General features: G+C 40.4%; 1 protein-coding gene across 3 annotated transcripts in view; it reads left to right on the forward strand.

Moving 5' to 3' along the window:
* Nucleotides 1-12,965, forward strand: part of LOC132882262 (NACHT, LRR and PYD domains-containing protein 12-like) — a 56,654-nt gene that overhangs the window by 28,019 nt on the left and 15,670 nt on the right. For 2 of the 3 annotated variants that reach the window (XM_060915541.1, XM_060915543.1), the window contains one exon: nt 3,443-3,616. The exons of the other annotated variant lie outside the window; for it this stretch is intronic. In XM_060915541.1, the coding sequence (XP_060771524.1) occupies nt 3,443-3,616 (174 nt within the window). The remainder of the gene's footprint in view (nt 1-3,442; nt 3,617-12,965) is intronic. 3 annotated transcript variants of the gene reach the window in all.

Below are 12,965 nucleotides of genomic sequence, written 5' to 3' on the forward strand. Positions count from 1 at the left end.
AACAAAAATGAAAGAAGACGTACAAAAGTGGAACTCGATCTCTTTCCTCAGCCTCAGTCCTAGAATAGACAGTGTAAAAATGAATATACTTCCAAGAGATCTCTCTTTATTTCAAGCACTTCCTGTAGAAATTTCCTTCAAATGGTTTTCAGAACTGAATAAAATCATCTCCAGATTCATATGGCAGGGTCAGAAACCCAGGGTCAAATTTAAAACCCTACAACTTCCAAAGGGGGGAGGGGGGATGGCATTACCTCATTTTAAAGAATATTATTTGGCAGCTCAGGTTAAACCTCTGATCGATATATGTAGCTCGGCATTTCATGCAAGATGGAAAGATCTAGAACTCTCTATTCAGACTGACTCACCGATCCATGCCATATTGGCTCATAATAATTTGGGAAGATTCAGAAATAATATTGAAAACCCAGGGATCAAAGCGCAATTAAATATTTGGAATACATTAAAGGAAGAATACAAATTGGAGAATAATTTCCAGATAATTCAGTGGTGTGCCTATGACCCCGGATTCAAACCAAACGAAATGGATTATAGATTTAAATCTTGGATTTCGAGAGGAATAACATCATTTTATTCACTTGCAACTCCAGGAAAATTGAAGGACTTTGAAAGTCTGAGGAAGGAATATCAACTTGAAAAATCTGACTTTTTTAGATCCCTCCAGATACGAACTTTATTTTGAACATAATATTAGATATAAAACGGATATGGATGATCCTGTATTGAAAGTACTCCTGGACGCCTACCAAAATAATCTCAATAAGGGCATTATCTCTAGAATTTACAAAGGCCTATTGACGACAAAGACACACAACAGAATACATCAGAGAAAAGTGGGAGGGAGAGAGAGAGAGAGAGAGAGAGCTTCCAATATCAGACGAGGTCTGGCTGAACGTGTGTGAACTCCAGTGGAAATGTACAAACTCTCAGATGTGGAGGGAGTTTGGATGGAAGTGTTTTATTCGTTTTTTTTTTTATCACAACAAAGCAAAAAGTACGTGTGGCGGGAGGAGATGCTAAATGTTGGAGACGGTGCGCGTCTCAAGAAGCTGACCATTGGCATATGTTTTGGGACGGCCCAGTGATCAAACCATTCTGGGCAGAGATTCATAATGCAATCAGAAAGATGTCTGATACTGACCTGCCCTTTCAGTTTCTTCCTTTATTTTTAGGACATGTTGACTTCCAGGCAAGGTGCGCTGATGAATATTTGTTTGGTATTTTAATATGTGCCTGCAAAAAAGCGCTTACGAGACGCCGGCTGCTCCCTGAACCCCCTACAATACAAGACTGGATAAATAGAGTAAATGAGGTTTACAGTATGGAAAGGATCACTTTCTCTCTCCGTCTCAAGAAAACTCTGTTTATTAAGTGATGGACAAAGTGGGTCAAATATGTAAAACCCATCCGACCAGACTTTGTGGAGGTGTCACGTGAACGATTCTGGAAAGTTCCTGCAACTTTAACTTTACTGTAGATGCACATGTATGTTGAACCCCTTCTTATCTTTCAAATCTGTAATTTTATTTAATCTCCTCTTCTCTAACCTCTCCTGGACTTACCCGTCACTCTCTTTATTCTCCTTTTATGTAAACGCTTAATCTCTCCCAAACTGTATAAAGTTCATCAATACTGAAAATGTATGGAATGCAGAAGAGATGATGCTGTTGGTTTGATGAATTTCTGCATTACAATCTGCAATCCCAAAATAAATAAAAAAACTGCACCTGAGACACAAACTAACTGCCCTGTGTGTGAGCAGCAGGGTTTCAAAGCAGCAGCGACATGGAAAGTGAAAAGGTGGAAAAAAAGAATAAAAAAGAGAAAATAACTGAAAATAAATTGCAAACCACATCAACTATTCTTTTGTTGACTTGTTGATATTCTGACAGTTGAAAGTTTGTGTTGGTGAGTTTTCTTTCAGTCTGTCTATCTGCGATGAACAGGGTTGCCAGATCTGTGTAACAGAAGCAGCCCAGTGAACAAGCAGTATTAAACCCATGCAGTTTTCCTCCGTAGTTCTTTCACTAAGATCCTAAAGTGGTCTTGAATTATTACTAATTTCCAGAGGTGGACAAAGAACCCAACTTCATTACTTGAGTCAAAGTACAGATCCCACTGGTCAAATGTGACTCCGATACAAGTGAAAGTTCTCCAGTCAAACTTTTACTTAAGTTAAAGTAGTGAAGTACTTGCTTTTAAAAATACTTAAGTATTAAAAGTACATTTTCTGTCAACGCACTGTTGTATTATTGTCACAGCGCTGATAATACCTCATGCCTCTGAAGCGACCGACTGGATTATTTTGTGAATTCACAAAATGAACCCATGCTGTGCATCATGGTGGTTTAACGTTAAGCTAGCTAGTCAGTGACGCTCCACCTGACATGCTAGCAAACGCTTTTCAAACTTGAAATCATATTGGGTCGCGAATGGTACTAGAAAAGAGGGATTTCTACATGCTGTTTATTTGGCAAGATTATGCTAAAACATATTTCTGAAAGGACTTCAGATAAGTTAACGTTATTCATGTCAGCGTAACTCTGTTTTTACATGCTAACTAACAGTGTCCAAGCTAACTAGCTATGAGTTAACATTAGCTGTGGACAAGGCTACGGCAACTTGGCGGGAAAATCCATAGAAAGTCATTTGACTAACCAGACTGCATAGCTATTGCAACATTATCGCTCGCTCTAAAAGCACAGACAACTTCACTGCAAGCTTTCTCTTGGAATAAAACGCTTACAGACCTCAATATGCTTCCGCAGGTCGGACAGCGAGTTTTTGTAGGCCGTGATGTGGTTCGTTTTAGATAAACAAAGCAAACATTTAAAACGAAACAACTCTTTATTCCTTTCAGAAAACTGAAAGATGGGTTCTCGGTATGGCCATGGGTGCGTTCATTCCCCAGAAGAACCGCCTCCTTCCATTCTGCCATCAACTGATCGTGTTCAAATAATGCTGTGGAGAAATCGCTGAACTTGATTTTATCCAGTCTACGGCTGTGACGTGACCCTCGTGATTACTGATAGACTGTCTCAGTGTCACCTGCGAATAAACAATCACGTTTTAGAAAAGAAATGAAAAAAACATCCACTTTCAAAGCCGCTTCATAGTAACGAGTAACGAGGACCCTGATAGAAATGTAGTGGAGTAAAAAGTACGATATTTGTCTTTCAAATGTAGTGAAGTTAGTCATAAGTTTCCAAAAAAAATACTTAAGTAAAGTACCGATACTCAAAAAGTGGACTTCAGTACAGAACTCAAGTAAATGTACTTCATTACTGTCCACCTCTGGAGATAAGCGCGTAACAACTAAACAGCATCCAAAGTGTTTTGACTTTGTTAGACCACTACACTCATCATCTTTAAAGTCAGTATTAAATCTGTTGATGAAGTGTGTGTCATTGTGTCTCTGCAGGTTGTGGCGGTGTGGTGTCTCAGATGAAGGCTGTGCTGCTCTGAGTTCAGCTCTGAGATCAAACCCCTCACACCTGAGAGACCTGAATCTGACCGATAATAATCTGGGAGACTCAGGAGTGAAGCGTCTCTGTGCTGTACTGGAGAATCCTCACTGTAAACTGGAGATACTGTGGTAAGATCATCTCTCTGAGAGTCACATGACCTGCTCCTCAGTAAGACCCATTCTCTAATAGTGAGACTGAAGCAGAGGTTTTAGCTTCATCATCAGTGTCCTGAGGAGGAAGATTGTTTCTGTTCACTGCACACTGATGATTTGTCACAGAGTCTTTGGGTCAGATGGACGTATGTGAGAAGCTGCAGCACAAAACGGGACTTGATCCGACTGCGATGTGTCTGAACTCACTGTGAAATTTACTACAACACTGTAATGAATCCCACAAACTCCACCTGAGACTCAAACTAACTGCCCTCTGTGTGAGCAGCAGTGACATGGTGGAAATGATCTCGGGAATATAAAATTTGAAAACTAAAATGAGACGTTAATGCCAAAGAATTGAAGGAAAAAATAGGCTTTTAAATAAAAAAAATTAAATGGAGCCGACCATAGTAACCGTCTTTCTGCTGATTTTTGAATAATTCAAATAATCTAATACAGTAATAAATATAGCCACTAGCAGATATAAATTATTACTAATTTCATGGGAAGTGAAAAAGCTCAGCACATCTGGCTCTCTGTCTTCATGTCCCTCTGATGTACATTTTCTATTTACTGTAAATTTGACTCCCTAAATCTGTCGAACCTGATGAACCCGAGATGTAAATATTTTACACTCAGTTTTATAATTCAGGAATGTTTTAATTGGTAATAAATTATCAGTCAGTAATGTGGTTTAGAAAAGACACGAATGTTTATTCTCCTCAGAATGAACGCTTTAAGTTTGACATTAGCCGATCTTTGTTTGAATCCATGATGGTGCTTGTTTTTCACCGTGATTCAGACTTTTAGTTCCTTGATTCAACAATAATATAAATCTATAGTGTTTTATAAATGCACGCTGTAGACGCCGGAGAAACGAGTTTATTGCCCCTGCGTCGTGCACTATAAGTCTAGTAGAGACCCATCTGAGATTCAGTCTCTCTCTCTCTCTCTCTCTCTCTCTCTCTCTCTCTCGGATTAAAGTTCATGGTCACTCTGCTGTTCTCTGTTCAGCTTCAGCTGCTGATGGTTTAATATCCCACACAACAGATGGGAGAAATAAATATAACACTCAGTATTATCATTATTAATGACACTGTTAATTAGAATCAAAGTCCGAGTCCTTCCCGTGTCAGGACCTGGTCTTCCCAGGCAGTCTCCCGTCCCAGTACTAACCACGCCCTTAAGGTGCATTGGGCGGCGCCGATCTCCGCTTCTATAGCCCTCGGCCTCTCGCCTATACAGTTAGGGTTACAGTGGGGGGCGGGTCCTCTGGTCCCCGCGAGAGTTTAACTCCCCACTCGTCAGTGGCGGAGCCAGACAGTTTTTCTCGGGGTGGCCAGACTGAGATCATTGTTCACACAGGGGTGGCACATAAACTGATCTCTTCTTGTTGTTGTTTTTCTGTGTGGCAAGTCGCTGTAGGTCTCGTGGTGTTTCTTGGTCACTCCCTCATTAATCTGGGCAGGCAGTGACTGCCATGTAGAATTACATCATGAAGACCTGCATAATAAGATTTTAAATGTATTACTAAGCTGATTAAAAAAAACCCCTTAAACAGTTGTGAAAATTGTGCCTTTTTAATTGATGAAGCTCACACAATTAAAATGTACTGATATATAATAAATGAGAGAAGGTACTTATAGATATATAACAGAAGGCACTTCTGCAAAAGTTTAATTCTTGTGTTGCTGTGATTCGAAGCAAACTGATTTACAAATGATATTTACAAATCGCAGTATTGCAGAACACACTCCTGTCAATCAAACTTGTATTCTCGTGTTGCTGAAGCCAAACTGAGTTTTACAGAAGACACTCGTGTCAAACAAACTGACAAAAGTCGTATCCTCCGGTTCATGTGACTTAAAGCAAACCTATTTACAAACTCCTCCATGTCCGGGGACTCGGCTCGTTCGGACTCCGCACTCACAGCACCCAGGTTGCTCAGTCTTTCATCATCCATAGTTGATCTTCAGTCAGTTTTCATCAGCTTCAGCACTGAAAAGCTCCTTTCACAGGCAGCTGCACTCACAGGGATGGTGACTGCCATTTTACACAATCTAAAGACCTCATGAAACACCTCATGCTGGGGCTCAATGAATTTGGTCAGTTCAACTATTCTAGATGGTTTTTCTTGGCCTGCGTGGCTTTTCCTCTCCAGGATTCTTTTTAGCTGATGTAACTCGTGTCTCATGTCTTCAATATTGCTTCCGTAGATGGATGCAAAGGGTAGCAGAGCTGCTTCATCACAAAATGTAGCGTTTATGGGATTCGGCGCCGGAACGCCCCTCATCACTTGACAGTTGGGTTGAGAAAACAGTGTGTTGATCTCACTGAGCATATGGTCAAGGACTGGGTAAAATAACCCTGTGCGAAAACTGTCCTTTTGCTCAGGACCCCCACCTAGCTGACTCATGACCGCATGTCCATCAAGCCTTTTGCTCAGTATTTTCTCTCTTTTGGGTGCAGGATCAGTCTCGATGTTGCCCTGTTCAGCTGTATGGAGAACTTCTTTCCACAGCTCTTCAAAGTATGTTTCAGCCCTGCAGTCTTGAAGAGTCTGTACAAGAGCTTGAACGAAATCAACAGCTAAACCTAAATCCAGATTAGGAGACTGCAAGGCATCCGAGAGGCATCTTGCCTCCCCAAAAAGCCCAGTCATTACAACTAGAAGCCCCACAAACTGGAGGTCCATTTGGGCAAGCAGGCCTCTTGCATCAACTGACCCATCACCATTCTTTTTTTCCACTGTTTCTTCTAAAACGCTGATAATTGCAGGCAGTCTATCAAGAATTGTTTGACAAGACTTATGTTGACAGGCCCACCGTGTGTCACTTAACTTTTGTAGCTCCCTTGGCGCCCCATTGTACATTTCTTTCCGTGTATTGAGCCATTTGGTGTGAACATAGGACCCAGACGTGAATGTGTACAGTCTTTGCGCAATAGAAGAGAAGCACTCTCCTTCTGGGATAGCTTTAACCGTGTCCACAAGAACTAGATTAAGGCAGTGGGCATTACAATGTACATAAAAGACCTGCTTTGCCACTTCCTTTACACGAGCCTGAACTCCAGGGTTCTTGCCGCTCGTGACGGATGCTCCATCGTAAGCTTGTCCGATCAAATTGTCCCTATATTCCAGCCCGTATTTTTCAAGGGTGTGTGTTATTTTGTTCGCCAACCCTGAAGCATTAAGATGCTCTGCAGCTTCAAAGTGCAAAAAGCTCTCTTTTACAGCTCCCCTGTAGTAATACCTAAGAAGAAGAAGAGAAATTTGTTCTCTCTTTTTTACATCTTTGGTTTCATCTGCCATCAGAGCAGACTTGACTTTCCTTGACCTCACTGATGATGGTGGAGCACACCATTTCTGCAAATGTGTCCTACATTTCATTTTGGATTTGGTGGCTTGTATATTGAGCATGAACAGCTTTCAGTTTCTTTTTCACAGCTGTGTTGTGGTTACTAAGAACCTCTAATATAGTGAGGAAGTTTCCCTTGTTGCCTGAATCCACTGTCTCTCTCTGTGACCCCTTTGTGCTGTTTGGTGTTGCAGTTAACAGTAAAACTTCAGCTACACTTTTAATAGAATCACAGTTTTCCTGTATCTGTTGTGTTTGCTCTTGTGACAATTTAGTCATCAAATATGTCTTGTTTTGTGTGTGGGCCTCCATCTCAAGATTTTTCCAGGCTAGCATAACATTTGTGTGCGCTTCAGACTTGGCATGGGATGCAAAGCCTCCATCTTTGAACGTTGCCTATTTCCAGTTTTTATCGCCCCTATCAGAAGTGAAAACTGATTCGGTGTTTGGAAGGCCAAAGTGCCTGCAGGCATCACAATAAACACAATCCTGGCACTGAGAATATTCAATTCATGTGTGATGGGAATACCACGAGGCCTGAAAGTGCATATCCTGGACCAATTTAGTGTTTTTTTTTTTTTTTTTTTTCATGAAAGTATGTCCCTTTACACACTCATCCAGAAGGGTAATGTTGCACAAGGCCGTCTGTCTACAGCAGAAAAAAATAAAATAACAAAATGCATCTGGAAAAATCCCAAGGGAGTCTGGAGCCAGATTCGTGACGTCACGTGCGGATCCACTAGCAGGCTGAGAGAGCTCGCATGGGTTCAGTGCACAGTCTGTGTAGACAAAGTTTAAGCTCGCGATTTTGCACTGAAATATGGAATTGTCGCCGGAGCTTCTAAACCCATGGATTCATGCATCAATGCTCATCTATCTATTGTTACATAAATCATATTGTTTCTAATTACTATTATGTATTTATACATTTCTTCATTTAGAAGAGTACTGGCTACTGTAGGAGAAAGATTTCATAAGCTCAGGGTCTCCGCAGATCCTTAAAAAGTATTCAAAAGTCTTAAATAAAATATACAGTTTTTAAGGTCTTAAAACGTATTAAATTTCGGTAATTTTCGAAGAGTGGCATTAAATTTCATCTGGGTGGAATGAAAGAAAGTTATCGATGTCCGGAGAGACTATTTTTCATGCTATTTCACCAGCGCACGTCCCTGTCTAACCAGACAGTTAAAGAAGCGTGTGCCTATAGCATAGGCATCACACACTATTTAGGGGGCAGTGTTTCCCTGTAGGCCTGTATGCACGTCGTAGAAATAAACGTACATGTCAACCCCTCACGGCTCTCACCTGTACTCCCTGATAAAGAAATCCATAATTTCCATCCCAAATCCATAGTAATATTTCATGCATAATAAAAATGTATCAGATCTTGCCTAATATATGCACTGGTTTATTTCTGTACATCCATATGTACTGTTAACACTCAATTAAACAACAGTCAGTGTTTTCTTAACCCTATATCAGTTCAACAAAATTTACTGTCTCTTCTCACATCATCCAATAATTTGGGGTTCACTTGGCACATTGTTGTATTCTTCCCTACCAATTACCTACTAAATTATTTCTGCCTTGTGATCTGACACAGAACACTTTTTTGTTTTGGCCTGAACATAAATATGATGAATTATCATGTGTAACTAAAATCACCTGTGTTCAAAGTGGAAATAAATGTCAATGAGGAGTTCATCCACAGGAATCGACAACTCTTACTCCAGCAGCAACACAAAGATTTGCTAAGTGGCAAATACATCCGATGTTGAAGATGTTGGGCTGTTTCTCTCGGATTCTTGTCAGCACAGAGTTCTTTCTCCCAATCATGACGCTGCAATCGTCACTGGCACAGCCAACACAATTTGTCCAAGGAATGTCCTGCTTCCTGAAAAAATATATCAACATTTTCAATTTATATCAAACTTTTAAAAAAATATTTCAGACATTATCAATACGAAAGGAAATATTAATTCCACATAATTACAAATGTTTTTAAAACAAATTACATGCAACTTATATTAAAAGGAATATTTCAGACATAACACAAAAGGGATAATATTTATTTCTCATAAATAACATACTTAAATGATATGCAACTTTTTAACATGTATACTTCAGACATCAATCATACAAAGGAGATAGTTGTGCATAACAGAGTTAAAGAATTTTTATTCATATATTAAAGCCTATTTACAAATACATAATCACATCAGGCATTTAATTTTTTTCTCATCTCTTGATTTTAAATGATCATCTCATTTATTAGTATTACGATCATCATGCATCTTTAAAACAAAGTTATATTTCAGAAATTATTCATACAAATAGAAATGTATTTATTCTATATTCATTAAAATGGACATAACATACTTACTGGAATACTTCATCCAAAGTTTTGAAAACTGACTCCGCTGTACCAATGTTACACACTGGCATGTCCAAAATTCTGGATCGAATTCGGGAAGAAAGCGACCTCCAGTTTTAGATGTTTTGAGTTTTTTCTTCGGTGGTGACGACATCGTGACCTCTTGACCTGTCTATTGTTACGCTACATGTGCTGTTATTTCCTGCTCGGTGTGCAGGAAAATCACAATTGCGGATGCTCAGACATTCGGAATGGCTTGTTGGTACTAGCGGAAGTACCGGTTGAGTAATTCTAAATGTAGAAAATGGCGGCTCCCATGCATTTTCCTATTTCATGACAATTTTTTTTTTATGGTAATAAATCAAAATAATTTTAAGGTGAAAATGTAGAAAAATCCGTAGTTGAATACCACTACGCCCGTACCATTTTTAAAATGCCAAAATCCGTAGGGAATACGAGAAATCCGTAGGGGTTGACATGCATGATTTTATAGACGAAGAAGTGTTTGAGTGGCTATTTCAGACATGAGCCGCGGCAAGATGGGCAAATGCAGGTTTAACGATAACTGGCTCGAGGATGAAAAGTATAAGAGATGAGAGAAAGTCTTTATTGTCATCGTCACTTTTCCAAAGGTACAATGAAACTGAAGGTGCTGTTGACTCATTATGAGTTATAGAAAGAAAAAAGGGAGAACAAATAAAGTATAAAAATAAATAGTGAAGTATACAGAGTTGCACTGGTAAAATGGTATAAGCAGAATATAAACAGAAATCTATTGTATGGTTCTATATGGACACGGATTGCACTGAAAATAGTATAAACAGAATTGTTTTGGTTCTGTATGCACACAGATTACACTGATAAGAAAATGTATACACACACATGCATATATATTTTGCACAAATTGCACATTTGAGTTTAAAGCCATGATTGCTTTGGGATAAAAACTGTTTTTAGGCGGTTTGTCCTGCTTTTCATTGCTCTGTATCTCTTGCCTGATGGCAAAAGCTGGGAGAGACAATGACCGGGGTGTGAAGAGTCTTTTGAAATGTCCGTTGCTTTCCTGCGGCATCTGGAGGTGTAAATCTGTTCCAGGGTGGGGAGGGGGCAGCCTATTGTTTTCTCTGCTGCCCTAACGACCCTGTGGAGCGCCGCCTTCTCTGAGGATGTGCAGCTGCCGTACCAAACACACGGTCCGTACGTGAGCACACTCTCTATGGAGCAGTGATAGAAGGCCCGGAGCAGATTTTGGGGGAGACGGTTGTTTCTGAGGATTCTCAGAAAGTACAGTCTCTGCTGCGCCTTCTTCAGCAGCTCCTTGGTGTTGGCACTCCAGGTTAGGTAGTTCTCCAGCTCAGTGCCGAGAAACCTGAACACCGGGACCCTCTCCACACAGGCCCCGTTGATGATGAGTACTTATAAACACATTCATGAGGAGAATTTGTTAAGTGTCAAATATAGCATAATTTCGAATAATAATAACGATAAGCGTATTTGGCAGTGTGATGTCACTGTGAGCCTTTAACAAAAGAATAATCCGGAGCCTTCTTTTGTTAAATGGATCCCAGTGACATCACACTGCCAAAACTGCTGATGATTATTATTTGAAATGATGCTGTATTTGACACATTTGGACAACTTCGCTTTGTGAGAGTGTTTATAAATACATAATCTTTCTGCAAACCCAAACTAATGGATTAAGTTTTCTCCTCCTTTAAAGCAGATTAATTCTCCTTGGCTTTTGCTTGGCCTAATGTTGGGCAGCCCTCTCATAGTCCATCTCGCTGTCATCCATGCTGATGTGGATCAAATTGTCCAGCGAGTCTCCTCACTTATTAAAATCAGTCGGCTTTGTCCGTCTGGTGGGGGACAACATCGGCAGCCAATGAGATCGCTTATAATGAATCGGAAAATTCCAGGATGTCTGACGTTTTCTTTCAATGTTTTTATTGGACGGTTTGAACACGTGATCTTGACACAGCCAACAGATTACAGTTTGTTTACATCATACCACGCGGACATATTACTTTGACAGAATCAACACAAACATTGGAAAAAAAGACGGCTTGTTTAACACAAATATCAATCGATATGTAAATGGATCTGTTATTTGCTCTCCTATTTATCGAGTTACTTGTGGGTAGGAAATTTAACGTATCGGTATAAATCTAAGCGTATCGGATTTTAACTAAAGCGACTAAGCGTATTGGCAGGCAGAGCAAGCGGATCGGGCCCGATACGCTAAAACGCTTTGGGGAAACCCATGTACTACACTGAAGGCCGAAATGCTGTGGGTTTTGCGAACGGTTAGCCGACACACTCCTATACGTCCAACGAAGACGTGAGCACTGTCTTCAGGGCAATGTTCCCTGACTCAGAATGTGCAAATTACAGGTGATGTAATATCTCAGCAGTTTGAAAATCTCCTGTACAGTGAGGCCAGAGGTTTGGCCTTCATGTCCTTCAGAGGAATCCAGAGTTGATGTATTTTTCCATCAGAAAGTGAGTGGGTCTTATCCTGGCCTCTGGACATTCTGCAAAAATTTGCTGCTCTTGTCCCATGGGCAAGCTGAAGTTGAATGTGGGTTTTCAACAAATAAAGGGGTGGAGACCTGCAACATAACCGAGGAAGCAATCATTGCACAGAGGCTTATATGCGACCATGTCAGAGTGCGTGGAGGAGTGGCCAAAGTGCCTCTGACCAAAGAGATGGTCAGTTACTGTGCCACAGCACGCACCAGGTACAGAGCACACCTGGATGAAGAGAGAAGTAAAAAGGAAAAAGGCCAAAAGAAAGAACGTGGTGGAGGAACTTGAGGAACTCAAAAGGAAGAGGAGATCATTGGAAGGTGTATGTGAGAGTCTCCAAAAGGATGCTGACCACATGGCAGAAGCAGCAGAGAATTCTGCTGGCACCAAAATGGCAACACTAATAACAAACACCCTGAGACGACGAGCCAAGGAAAAGAGAGAGCAGTTGGTGGTCCTAAATGCTGACATTGAAAAGAAGGCTACTGAACTGAGATACTTAACGGATCAACAGTAAAAATTGTGCAAGACAAGAATATGTTGTTGTTGTTTGGACTCTTATTCCCTTATTTTTTACTCTATCAGTTTTTTGGACTCTGTGTTTTACTTGTCATTTGCACTTTCATTTGTTTGCGTACTGTTTGTACGTTATTGACAGCAGTATTGTTTTGTGGTATTGAGAAGGCCGTTGCCTGAGATGCACTTTATGTTGGTAAATATGCACTGACTATTTGCACTGTTGCTCAAATACAAATGTGCTTTGTTAAACTGAACAGCCTAGAGTGTAGTTGATTTCATATTTTTGCCGTGGTAGTGGTCTTCATTTTTATTCTTGGAGGTCTTAAAAAGGTCTTAAAAGTCATTAAATTTGCAGATGAAAAATGTGCAGATACCCTGAAGCTACACACATGGAATAGGCTAAGCAGGGCTGTATATACATGCAATGTGTTTGACGGGTCCCAAGATCTCAAGCCCTGACACGCAGATCCCTTGATACATGTGAAGTAAAATGCAAAGAAAATGTGACCTTGGGCGCCGTGTGAGACGGCTGCCTCTCCAGTAGCTC

The sequence above is a fragment of the Neoarius graeffei genome, chromosome 2 (assembly GCF_027579695.1).
Source record: "Neoarius graeffei isolate fNeoGra1 chromosome 2, fNeoGra1.pri, whole genome shotgun sequence".
NCBI lineage: Eukaryota > Metazoa > Chordata > Actinopteri > Siluriformes > Ariidae > Neoarius > Neoarius graeffei.